Source organism: Asterias rubens, chromosome 7 (genome assembly GCF_902459465.1).
Source record: "Asterias rubens chromosome 7, eAstRub1.3, whole genome shotgun sequence".
In the NCBI taxonomy this organism is placed as follows: Eukaryota; Metazoa; Echinodermata; class Asteroidea; order Forcipulatida; family Asteriidae; genus Asterias; species Asterias rubens.
Genome location: NC_047068.1, coordinates 6652855 through 6666599, shown reverse-complemented (window position 1 = coordinate 6666599; position 13745 = coordinate 6652855). Strand labels below are relative to the sequence as shown.

At 36.9% G+C, this 13745-nt stretch overlaps 1 protein-coding gene across 2 annotated transcripts; it reads left to right on the top strand.

Moving 5' to 3' along the window:
* Positions 1-5540: 5540 nt before the first annotated feature.
* LOC117292094 lies at positions 5541-13690 on the top strand. 2 transcript variants are annotated; one of them, XM_033774018.1, is made up of 11 exons: positions 5541-5624; positions 6349-6448; positions 7609-7747; positions 8119-8168; positions 8930-9034; positions 9404-9513; positions 10165-10257; positions 10946-11062; positions 11799-11873; positions 12544-12765; positions 13234-13690. In XM_033774018.1, exons 1-11 carry the CDS (start codon positions 5610-5612, stop codon positions 13531-13533), a joined length of 1326 nt encoding a protein of 441 aa, XP_033629909.1. In that variant the 5' UTR covers positions 5541-5609; the 3' UTR covers positions 13534-13690. The 2 variants fall into 2 exon arrangements, with proteins under 2 accessions (XP_033629909.1, XP_033629908.1); XM_033774017.1 differs by lacking the exon at positions 5541-5624 and adding an exon at positions 5674-5814.
* The last annotated feature ends 55 nt before the right edge of the window (positions 13691-13745 follow it).

Sequence of the window (13745 nt, the reverse complement as noted above, 5' to 3'; positions counted from 1 at the left end):
TATAGTGATTGGCTGGATCAGCCTTTTCATTTTCATGTAGTATGACGTAAATTTCAATAATTTGAATGTCACAGCAGTCTGGTGCTTTAATATTATGTACTTCTGTACACAAAGTGACAGCTAACACTTTCGTAGTGTGTGCACGAAATTAACAGTCATGAATACTCATTAAGTTGCACATTCTCTCCTGATTGACCGCAGTTTAACCAATCGGAATGAAACGGTCTGAATAAAAATCGTTGTACCTAAAGTTCCTGGTGTTAAAAATATGTAAAAATTCATTTTGTTGAGGAATACGGGCAAACCATCATCCAGGCTATGTGTGTTGTGACAATTGAGACGAAGGCACGCGTGTGCGTAGGTTTTTCGGGACCCCTTACACTTAAACTTTACCACAACTCCGACAGACAACTCACAACTACGACGGACAACTCACAACTCCGACAGAAAACCCGCAACTCCGACGGCCCAACTCACAACTCCGACGGCCCAACTCACAACTCCGACGGACAATCCATAACTCAAATGGCCCAACTCACAACTCCGACGGACAACCCAAAACTCCGACGGCCCAACTCACAACTCCGACGGACAACCCACAACTCCGACGTCCCAACTCACAACTCCGACGGACAACCCACAACTCCGACGGCCCAACTCACAACTCCGACGGACAACCCAAAACTCCGACGGCCCAACTCACAACTCCGACGGACAACCCACAACTCCGACGTCCCAACTCACAACTCCGACGGAAAACCCACAACTCCGACGGCCCAACGCACAACTCCGACGGCCCAACTCATAACTCCGACGGCCCAACTCACAACTCCAACGGAGGCTGTCCTCTATGGAACACCATAGTCCTCTATGGGACATCATAACAACTAGTTAGTGAACAAATTGTTCAAGGTTCGTTATTTGAAGTGCCTATGGTATCAGTCTTCAAGATTCTGGTCTAAAAAATGAATTTGTTTTCATAACGAAGGGTACAAATTCTTTTGAAATAGTTTTAAAGTCAACCGCTATGCGCATTTTTACTGAAAATAGCAAATATTACTGTGATTAATTAACAACTAATTAGTGCACCAATTTTTCACGCTTCGTTATTTTGAGTGCCTATGGTATCAGTATTCAAGATTCTGGACTTAAAAATTAATTTTTTATCATAACGAAGGGTACAAATTCTTTTCAAATAGTTTTAAAGTCAACCGCTATGCATTATATTGTGCGCATTTTCATTGAAAATAGCATATTACTGTGGTTAATTAACAACTAATTAGTGCACCAATTTTTCACGCTTTGTTATTTTGAGTGCCTTTGGTATCAGTCTTAAAGATTCTGGTTAAAAAAAATAAATTTATATCATAACGAAGGGTACAAATTCTTTTCAAATAGTTTTTAAGTCAACCGTTGTGTTTTCATTGAAAATAGCATACATTACTGTGGTTAATCAACAACTAATTAGTGGACCAATTTTTGACGCTTCGTTATTTTGAGTGCCTATGGTTTCAGTCTTTAAGATTCTGGTCTTAAAAATTAATTTTATATCATATAAACGAAGGGTACAAATTCTTTTCAAATAGTTTTTAAGTCAACCGTTGTGCGCATTTTCATTGAAAATAGCATACTGTGGTTAATTAACAACTAATTAGTGGACCAATTTTTGACGCTTCGTTATTTTGAGTGCCTATGGTATCAGTCTTTAAGATTCTGGTCTTAAAAATTAATTTTATATCTTAACGAAGGGTACAAATTCTTTTCAAATAGTTTTAAAGTCAACCACTATGCATTATATTGTGCGCATTTTCATTGAAAATAGCATTATTACTGTAGTTAATTAACAATTAATTAGTGGACCAATTTTTGACGCTTCGTTATTTTGAGTGCCTATGGTATCAGTCTTTAAGATTCTGGTCTTAAAAATTAATTTTATATCTTAACGAAGGGTACAAATTCTTTTCAAATAGTTTTAAAGTCAACCACTATGCATATATTGTGCTCATTTTCATTGAAAATAGCATATATTACTGTGGTTAATTAACAATTAATTAGTGGACCAATTTTTGACGCTTCGTTATTTTGAGTGCCTATGGTATCAGTCTTTAAGATTCTGGTCTTAAAAATTAATTTTATATCTTAACGAAGGGTACAAATTCTTTTCAAATAGTTTTTAAGTCAACCGTTGTGCGCATTTTCATTGAAAATAGCATACATTACTGTGGTTAATTAACAACTAATTAGTAGACCAATTTTTCATGCTTTGTTATTTTGAGTGCCTATGGAATCAGTCTTCAAGATTCTGGTCTTAAAAATTAATTTTATATTTTAACGAAGGGTACAAATTCTTTTCAAATAGTTTTTAAGTCAACCGTTGTGCGCATTTTCATTGAAAGTAGCATATATTCCTGTGGTTAATTAACAACTAATTAGTGGACCAATTTTTGACGCTTCATTATTTTGAGTGCCTTTGGTATCCGTCTTAAAGATTCTGGTTAAAAAAAATTATTTTATATCATAACGAAGGGTACAAATTCTTTTCAAATAGTTTTTAAGTCAACCGTTGTGCGCATTTTCATTGAAAATAGCATATATTACTGTGGTTAATTAACAATTAATTAGTGGACCAATTTTTCACGCTTCGTTATTTTGAGTGCCTTTGGTATCAGTCTTAAAGATTCTGGTTAAAAAAATTAAATTTATATCATAATGAAGGGTACAAATTCTTTTCAAATAGTTTTAAAGTCAACCATTGTGCGCATTTTCATTGAAAGTAGCATATATTCCTGTGGTTAATTAACAACTAATTAGTGGACCAATTTTTGACGCTTCGTTATTTTGAGTGCCTATGGTATCAGTCTTTAAGATTCTGGTCTTAAAAATAAATTTTATATCTTAACGAAGGGTACAAATTCTTTTCAAATAGTTTTAAAGTCAACCGCTATGCATTATATTGTGCGCATTTTCATTGAAAATAGCATATATTCCTGTGGTTAATTCACAACTAATTAGTGGACCAATTTTTGACGCTTCGTTATTTTGAGTGCCTATGGTATCAGTCTTTAAGATTCTGGTCTTAAAAATTAATTTTATATCTTAACGAAGGGTACAAATTCTTTTCAAATAGTTTTAAAGTCAACCACACTATGCATTATATTGTGCGCATTTTCATTGAAAATAGCATATATTCCTGTGGTTAATTCACAACTAATTAGTGGACCAATTTTTGACGCTTCATTATTTTGAGTGCCTATGGTATCAGTCTTTAAGATTCTGGTCTTAAAAATTAATTTTATATCTTAACGAAGGGTACAAATTCTTTTCAAATAGTTTTTAAGTCAACCGTTGTGCGCATTTTCATTGAAAGTAGCATATATTCCTGTGGTTAATTAACAACTAATTAGTGGACCAATTTTTGACGCTTCGTTATTTTGAGTGCCTTTGGTATCCGTCTTAAAGATTCTGGTTAAAAAAAAATATTTTATATCATAACGAAGGGTACAAATTCTTTTCAAATAGTTTTTAAGTCAACCGTTGTGCGCATTTTCATTGAAAATAGCATATATTACTGTGGTTAATTAACAATTAATTAGTGGACCAATTTTTCACGCTTCGTTATTTTGAGTGCCTTTGGTATCAGTCTTAAAGATTCTGGTTAAAAAAATTAAATTTATATCATAATGAAGGGTACAAATTCTTTTCAAATAGTTTTAAAGTCAACCATTGTGCGCATTTTCATTGAAAGTAGCATATATTCCTGTGGTTAATTAACAACTAATTAGTGGACCAATTTTTGACGCTTCGTTATTTTGAGTGCCTATGGTATCAGTCTTTAAGATTCTGGTCTTAAAAATAAATTTTATATCTTAACGAAGGGTACAAATTCTTTTCAAATAGTTTTAAAGTCAACCGCTATGCATTATATTGTGCGCATTTTCATTGAAAATAGCATATATTCCTGTGGTTAATTCACAACTAATTAGTGGACCAATTTTTGACGCTTCGTTATTTTGAGTGCCTATGGTATCAGTCTTTAAGATTCTGGTCTTAAAAATAAATTTTATATCTTAACGAAGGGTACAAATTCTTTTCAAATAGTTTTAAAGTCAACCACTATGCATTATATTGTGCGCATTTTCATTGAAAATAGCATATATTACTGTGGTTAATTAACAATTAATTAGTGGACCAATTTTTGACGCTTCGTTATTTTGAGTGCCTATGGTATCAGTCTTTAAGATTCTGGTCTTAAAAATTAATTTTATATCTTAACGAAGGGTACAAATTCTTTTCAAATAGTTTTAAAGTCAACCACTATGCATTATATTGTGCGCATTTTCATTGAAAATAGCATATATTACTGTGGTTAATTAACAATTAATTAGTGGACCAATTTTTGACGCTTCGTTATTTTGAGTGCCTTTGGTATCAGTCTTTAAGATTCTGGTCTTAAAAATTAATTTTATATCTTAACGAAGGGTACAAATTCTTTTCAAATAGTTTTAAAGTCAACCACTATGCATATATTGTGCGCATTTTCATTAAAAATAGCATATATTACTGTGGTTAATTAACAATTAATTAGTGGACCAATTTTTGACGCTTCGTTATTTTGAGTGCCTATGGTATCAGTCTTTAAGATTCTGGTCTTAAAAATTAATTTTATATCTTAACGAAGGGTACAAATTCTTTTCAAATAGTTTTTAAGTCAACCGTTGTGCGCATTTTCATTGAAAATAGCATACATTACTGTGGTTAATTAACAACTAATTAGTGGACCAATTTTTCATGCTTTGTTATTTTGAGTGCCTATGGAATCAGTCTTCAAGATTCTGGTCTTAAAAATTAATTTTATATTTTAACGAAGGGTACAAATTCTTTTCAAATAGTTTTTAAGTCAACCGTTGTGCGCATTTTCATTGAAAGTAGCATACATTACTGTGGTTAATTAACAACTAATTAGTGAACCAATTTTTGACGCTTCGTTATTTTGAGTGCCTATGGTATCAGTCTTTAAGATTCTGGTCTAAAAATTAATTTTATATCATAACGAAGGGTACAAATTCTTTTCAATCTATGATTTTGTACAAAACAGACGTAATGCAAACAAACTGACTCGGATTTGGCTCGATTGTTTGCGGCCCATTTTTTCATTTATTTTTCAATTGGTTAAATATAATGTTTTGCCTCAAAATAATTTATAGTTAATAAATAAAAATATTATCTATTAAAAAATTGTGTTGTATTGCTTGTACTGCAAAATTCGTTCGATTAAAATAACGGATTACAGTTTTGAATCGAGCAAAATGCGAAATCTTGTCACCTCCCTGTACTGTATGTGTTCTATTTCCCGAATACGCGGCTGGTTTTTCCGGGAATACGCGGCTGGCTATTTCGGGCCCAATACTGTGCTAGCTTCCGTTCGGTCTCAAACCGGAAATAATGCTTATGTATTTCGTGAATTCCCTGACGCCTACTATAGTGGTATGTGTATAACAGATGGTTAACTGAATACGCGCCAGTCTAAACTTACTCCATAAGGGGAATCCCCGGATTTTACTCGGCAGCTGAACTGAACTGAAAATGTGCGAGATACATCACTGATTGGCATGGTCATCGAAAGGGTAAGGTACAAATTACAGAGCTCTCATCACGATGATACGAAACATGAAACAGAAACAAATGACTCCGTATATTTATGATGATGAGAAATACCATCGTCATTTTGATACATCAAAACTTGTCAAACTTGACGTATTCCGTATTTCGCCTTCGGTCGACGTTCTGTTCTTTTTTTTTTACTGTAGTGACCACGTGAGTAGTGTATAGGATAGGGCCTTAAATATTATGCCTATTGATGTTACTGATCACTTTATTGCTAATTAATTCGGAAAAGTTTCCGTATGGCGCCACCACTTTTTCATTCGATATGAAATAATATAGTATCTTATTTACCTCAATGAGATATCCCTTTTTGTAAAAATGAGTGAAAAAGTGGTGGCGCCATACGGAAGGTTATCCATTAATTCTTGTACAAAAGTGTATGTAATGAATGATAATCAAATGGAGTAAATGTTAGCTAATCGTATTGGACTGTCTACAGACAGGGCCCCACAAAAGATAGTGCCAAAATATAGGACCTGGATAGGTTTTATAACGATAAATTTAAGTTCACTCAATACAGTATATTTGTTTGTTTCTTGGTGGTGGGATGAGACACAACAAAAACAGTTTTGTGAAAAAATATTCCTTTAATTTTATCATGTTTATAGTCTTTTCTAATTATAAATGCGACTGTAATTGTTGTAGATTGTACTAACTAATGTTACATTGTTTTGTTAAATTCAGGTGCCCAAGCTGCCTTATGACAAAAACAAAAGTCATCATAATCATAAGCTTCGTCTGACAATGCAAAGACATCTTAAAGCAGCAGTTCATCAGAAAGCAGGTAAGAGCATCGTGGGGGTTACTTGTACCTGTCTTTATCCGCAAAAATAAAGACAGGTACCTGCTACTTAGATCCAGTGATTCCATTTGATAAAATGATGTCATTTGATAAACGTGCAGTGACAATATGAGCTTTCCATAGAGATGCCCAAACAGAATACTGCTGTCACGTTCGCCATAGAATTTGACTGTGTATCTCTACATGAAATGAATGTAGGTCAATAGTGCATGTACGTGTCGGCTGGTGGCCAGTCTCTGGCGTTATTCACGGGCTTCGAAGTGTGACCTCAGATGTTCAGGCTAGGGGGTTACTTAATGTAATTAATTTACTTCCTCATTGGGAGTTGAACAAAGAAACATTGACTAAATGGTTTTAAAGAACAACCTCAAGCTTTCTCCAGAAGACGATCAGAGCATACTGATCGAAACGTCAAGTTGAAACCAACGGGTCTTTTCAGAACCACCCCCCCCCCCAACTCATTAGAGATGGTCATTACATGGTGTTAACGCAAACATTTCTATATCTTGTTTCCACCATGCAAAGTTCCAAATCCTACTTAACCTCAGGTTTAACTTGCAGGCACTCTACCAATTGAGCTATCTAGCCCTATGGATGGTGGGCTCTCTATGTTTGTCAATATCTTTGTTCGTGGGTGCCGGTCAGAGGCCATACAAATGTTAGCTGCCATGTAGCAAGGAATCACACCCAAGTTTAAGATACAATCAATTTTATAAAACATGTAAGCAATCGTTTTGTGCTTAGGGAGCGTCCCTTAGCAGAATTTCTACTTCATAAAGCTGTTTACCGAACTTAGCAAGAGTAAATGCTGGCTTACCCGCTGTAAAGCACTTGAGTGACATAACACTGCAAATCCATGCTTGGTGATCGCCATGCGTGCCTAGAAATGTTCTGCTTAATTGAGAAATCATGGTGAAATAAGTTTATGCTTATGCTGCAAGTTACGCTCATTTGGTTTGCTACAGTAAGCACAACAATTTCCTCCTGGATAAACAGCTTTATGTAAATGGGCCCCCAGGGGATGCAACTTTCCTTGATCGGTTTCTTTACTTCCTGTAAAGAAAGTAGTAGCTTTTTTGCCTGCAAAAGTAGAACTTGTTTGGTCACTCTCTTGATTAACGAATCTTTGTGAGGATTTCCAGATACAAGTGAAGTGCTTCTGAAAGAGGGATGGTGTGTTAAAAAGAGCGGAAACAAGGGCTTGCTCGGACAATACAAGTGGCAAAGACGATGGTTTATTCTTCTTCAGCGCGGTCAGACAGTAACGCTTTATTACTATGAGTAAGTTACTGAAGCTTTTCTACAATTAACGCAAGCTAGTTTTGGTCAATTCTTACTCGATGATCCACTCAAACATGCCTCGAAATTGCACGGTTTGCACATGTAGACCAACCAACTTGTACATCAACCATCTCAGACTCCAACCAACTTGTACACCAACCACCAACTCGTACACCAACCAACTTGTGTTCCAACCAATACACTCATACACTAACCAACTCATTCTCCAACCAACATGTAGACCAACCAAATCACACTCCAACCAACTCATACTCCAACCAACTCACATACCAATAAAGACATGCATTATCATTATTATTAAACAAGTTTCATTGAACTGCGTTTTTGTTTTGATTTCTTTGATTATTTAGGAAGCAAGGTGCCAGAGCTGCCAAGGGCCAGATCCAGTTGAGCAATAAATGTGAGCAATCTCTCCAGCTGCCACCATGTGAACCCAATATCATGGGGCTGCTTACCAAGGAGTACCGTGCTTACAGTCCCTAGAATCACACTTTGCAGGGGCTGTAAGCGCAGAATTCTGTGGTAAGCAGCACTATGGAATTGGGCCGGGCTTGCAATCCACGTTGCAAGCTAGCAAACAGCCATGCCGTCGATTTCACCAAACTCTTCCTAACTAAGGATTAATCTTAGGACTTATGACGAGTTAAGTTGCAAACCATAGACGTTAGGATGCATTGAACCCATGCAAAGTAAGGACGGGTTTCATTCGTCCTAATGCCATAAAGGATTAATCCTTGTGTTTCGTGAAATCGCCTGCTGCAACCTTACACAACCTTGAACCCATCCAAACTTAGGACGAGTTTACAACCAAACAAGCACTCTTTCAGACAAAATGGGGTCTGACTATTTATTCTTTCTGGAAATTAAAACCCGGTGTTATCAGATTGATTACAGTTGGGGGAAAAAAGAAGAAGAACCCCCCCCAAAAAAAAAAAAAAAAACAGTTGTGCCTTCAGGAAATTGAGGCATGTGGCTCTTCTGTTGTCAAGGATTATTGGACATCCAGCAATTACCAAAGACTTCAGTCACTCGAATAAAAGCACAACTGAAAATTATCACTTTCTTGAGGAAAAATTTTGACAAAAAATTACGAATAAATGATTGAGAATTGACAGTCCAATACCAGACCTAAGAAAAGTGTATTTTTGTTGTTCTTTCCAGATGTAACCAGAGAACCTGAAGGCAAAGAGAGGGAACAACGAAATTGTTTTGAGGTCGGACCGTTTGCGGAGGATGGCACAACGAGAACATACTACATCAGTTGCGGTAAGAGAAATTACTACCAAGTTTTAGAGCTGCTGTGGAAAGCAATTTAAGTCTAGCATATTGAGCTAAACTAGGTTTTCTTTAGTGGTCCTTGTAAGATTGTTATCTGTGTTTGTTGGTGGATCTTTTAATCCTTTCAGATATTTGCACTTCTGTGTCAAATTTGATGATTGGAACGTTACTTTTTGGGAACCTTAATTTGGACGAAATTTCCATTTTTTTTTAGGGAATAAAATAATATTGTAACAGGATCCCCTTATAGCAGTGCCTTCATGGACTTCTTAGTTTATATTGATTTGTGTGGAAAAATCTCAAATAATATTGTATCATTCATTTTGAGTTTAACGGGTTAACGTGATTTTCTTACAGAAACTGAAGAGGACAAACACGAGTGGATGGAAGTGATGAATGCAGCTATAGAGGGCAGTACAGCCAAAAAGGCACTGGAGAGAAAGCAGACAGCTTCATTCAATTGCAAGGTATGATAAGAAAAAATGAATTTAACTACTCAATGTATTCAAACTTTTCTACTTAAAGTCACCTGGAAGTGGTATTTTTTCAAAATAAAGCTTTTGTCACTAATATGTGTTTTGATGAGTTGAAATCAGTTCTTATGTTATTTACAAATTTAAGAGTAGACCCCGACCCGAGAGGGCGCTGTTCGTGACGTCAATCGAGGCAGACATTGCCTGTAATGCGTAGAGTAAACACATAAATTGCAAAGTACATGTACGGACCAAGTCATGATTTTGTACGTTTCCCAAAAAAAAAAATTGTTTTTTTTCCGGCAATGCCGACCAAGTGTATTGCTGCTGAATGCAGAAAAACACTTTTTGAAATGTACCAACTCACGACTTGGACGTACATGTACTTTACACGTGTGTTTACTATTAGCATTGCAGGCAAAGTCTGCCTTGAATGACGTCACAAAAGGGGTAGGCGGTGTCAGCCCCCAAACAACTTTATATATTTTTTAAACATATAAATCGTGACAAACAATTACTAAACAAATTGTTTTATTGTTCGTAAGCATATACTCTTATGTTTGAAAGAAAAAAAAATTGAGCACTTGAAGACTAATCACGTCACTGATTTATAGCTTTTTTTCAAATTTCCTTTATTTCCCCTAGAAACGGCAAAACCGTGCGAAGGTTCAATCCATGCACATTGGGAGACGCGAAATCAAGAGAGATTTGTATTTGGATCCTGATTGGAGGAAACTGGTAAGCCCATAAGGGATGGTGTTATTGGGTCATCTCAAAATGTTAAATCTCGACAGCGCCATTTTTTTTTTCGGTGATGAGAAGTATCTGACTTTTTGTGTGTCTGTTTGTTGAACATTTTTTTAGTAGTAGAGACGGATAACTACAATAATTTAATAGATGTTAAATTAGTATTTTGGGATACTAAATGCTACAAAGGAAAAACAGAAGAGATGATTAGTACACTGACACAAACAAATAATGTATAATAACGATCAAAGAAAATTAATTAACAGATGGCAACAATAGTTTTATTTTCAAAGAAATCCTTCCCTTTTGGCGAGGTGACAGCAGGTACAAACTGCACCTCATCTGGCCGACATCGCAGAATTTTGCAAACAGACACTCCCTCAAAAATCTTAGAAATGATTCATGCATTAATTGCTTCTCAGCCTTGAAAGTGGATTTGAAGTGTTTTGGGTGAATAAACGTCCAAATGTAGATTGAATGTTTTGGGGGGAAAAATTGTCCAAACCATATTTACTTCGAAGGGGAAATCTTTTTCTAAAAATAGTTTATACTATCAACATCTGCAGTGCTTCTCACAAAGTAAGTTTTTATCTTCATCAATTTGTGGAGTATTATCAATCTATTACCCTACCTTTAAAAAGTAAGATAGCTTGCCCCCGTTGTTTTTTTCTATTGCTAGCAATGGAAGACTCTAGTTGAGGTGGCGAGCAGCAAAGATTGGAAGAAAAGTGACACAAAGGACGGTATTACAGTTGGCAGAAAGAGCTTCAGTGATGGCCTGCATGCTGTTGTTAAGGTAAGGCTTTGAGTTAAGTCGATAAAAATAATATTAATAATAATTTTGTATATTGCGCTTTTCACACGCAAAGGGCTTCTCAAAGCGTCAGTACCCCTGGTCACAGGGTCATTTAATTAATTCCTTAAACCATCTCAGCTACCTGGGGAGTATACAGCCTGTGCATGAAATGCGCGCTATTAAAAGCTAAATCAATCACAGACATCCTTGCCCTCACAGGTACGCATTTACCCCTTGTAGGAGAGAAGCAATTATAGTTAAGTGTCTTGCTCAGGAAAAAAAAGGGTCACAACCGGGACTCGTTCCCACACTCTGCTGAACAGAAACACCAGAGCTTGAGTTCGGCGCTTTTATCCCCTCAGCCACGTGGGTGGTTATTGATTAGGATTGTAGACAAGTAACGTTCGAAGCTTTGTATGTTGGGGATGATAGGTAACTACTTCCGATACAACCATTTATAAAACTTCTTTTGGAAGAAGTGTTGGTTCTGAGAGGAGCCAATGTAGTATCAATGTTTTTGAACAGTATATTGTTCTCTTGAGATAAACAGGGGCAAATTGGTGCGAATAACCCCTACACTATGCGTCCACAGAACTTGGGGTAAGTACTGATTACAGTGCTAACACACATCCTTGTATATGGGTAAAACCAAAATGATTATTCTTTATCCCCGATGCAAATTTAACATCTTTTAAATCCTTTATTTTTGTTTTTGTCTATGTTCTTTAAAATATAGATCGAAGGAATTATACAGGCGAAATGCAAGCACGTTTACAGCTTTTTACAGAGTGCAGTAAAACCTGGTGGGAAGGTATGTTTCACAGTGGTGGACCCATGGGTGGGTGGGGGATGGGGGTAGAGGGGTTGGTGGTAGTGGGGAAGGAGTTGTAGCTCCCTTCAGTGTCTGTAAACCGTTAAATTGTTACACCCTGGAGTGCTTGGTCAGAAGTGAGAAGCCAGGACAGTAAGACATTTTTATTGAACGTTCACATTCATCAAATGTCATCACTGGTTTAAAGGGGGGGATGGGGGGAACATAAAACCTTACATTTATGAATATGTAGATTGGGGGTAACATCTCAAACTTGTTCAGCTGTTTTACAATATAGGATTATATGGGGAAATTTGTACAATACAAAATGTAACATTTCTCATATGATCAATGCTCATGCCTGCCAGGAAATGTCATGAAATGGGTGACTAGGGGCCTTTCTCAAACCTCAGCTTGTGCTCCCGCTCAAGGCTTCGACTGCTGATGTTCGAAGCACCGCTTGCAAAATACATGCTGCTCCAAAAATGAACAGGCCTGAAGGCCGGTGCTGCGTTTTCACTCGGTCCACTGCGTACACAGCCCGAAGCCCAAGATAGATACGGATCTTAAGTCGTGATTTGATAAAGGCTCTTGACTCTATGAGTATTATTATGTTGGTAGTAAAATATGATTTAATTAACCAGTCTCGTTTTGATTTTTCCACTTCAAGCTTGACTTCCCGTTCAAGAATGTAGATGACGTCCTGGAGGAGTTATCGAGCCCCCCTCGAGGAGTGGTTGTCAGCTGTTACAAAGACCTCAAGGCCCTGCCTAACACACAGCCTCGTCATGTCACCCTCTTACAGATGGCCGTACCGATGCAGTTGACTCAAGGAGAGTCTTGTGGATTGCTGGTCATGTCTGTTCATCATCCAGACTGTGAAAAAAGACCGGTAAGGATGGGGGGAATCAGGGGTTTGGGCTTTTTGGGCAAGTTTGGTTGTTAACTTTGCCTATTCAAGGTAGTGCCATAGATTAGTTTTGGGTTAAAGAAATATACAGTGAAAGTCACATGTGATAGTTATCAGTGGTTACTTGCCGAAAACAGCAAAACACTGTCACGGTATTTACACAAGAATTTTGAATCAAGAACATTAAATCAAGGTGTCAGCAGGTCCATCTCTGGCCGCTACATTTGTGTATGAACACGCAAGCCTCAGAAACCGGAGATGCTAAAATGTTTTGACATACTTTTATTGACTTATCATCCACAGGGGCGCATCAGAGGAAATAGCTTTCAGAAAGCTTACTTCCATTTAACATTTCAAGTATTTGACATTCAAATAAAAAAATTGCCAGTTACAAAACTGTATTTGTTTGTTGTCATTACCAAAGTACCGTTCTACATTCATTTCCTCCAGGATGCAGTGGCCTGTAGTGTTGGCATTTCGGGTTGCGTAATCAAAGAGCACAAATCAGAGCAACAGACTCCTAAGGTACAACAAGCCAGCAGTGATGAAACTGATCCCACTGATAACATTAGTTCACCAAGGTCACAGGTCACCCATATGACCTTACTATGTCAGGTCAACCTTCAGGGGTCACTTCAAGCGATGATGAAAGGAGCGTACAGGTCGGGTTTGTTGGTGTACGGTATGAGATCATTTTTCCAAAACCTAACTGACCACATCGACAGCTATGTTAAGATTGTAGACTTTTAAAAAATAATTGTGCAATCATGGCAGGAGGCCCTTAGAATGTACATGACAGCAGACTGTTTCTGAATAACTTTCCATTTTGTCTTATCGATGTGTAACCAAGGGACCCTCACTGTGACTCGTAGGCCTGAAGGAAAGGAAGATGTCAAACAATATGTCAGTTTTGTAAAAAAAAAACCACCCTAAAACCAGTCCCTGAACTGTGTTGACCATTA

Coding starts and splice junctions, on each gene's coding strand:
- LOC117292094 (XM_033774017.1), top strand. CDS start 5,683: ATGACTCCGTATATTTATGATGATGAGAAATACCATCGTCATTTTGAT. Junction 6,449..7,608: donor AGCAGTTCATCAGAAAGCAG/GTAAGAGCATCG, acceptor GAGGATTTCCAG/ATACAAGTGAAGTGCTTCTG. Junction 10,258..10,945: donor ATCCTGATTGGAGGAAACTG/GTAAGCCCATAA, acceptor TTCTATTGCTAG/CAATGGAAGACTCTAGTTGA.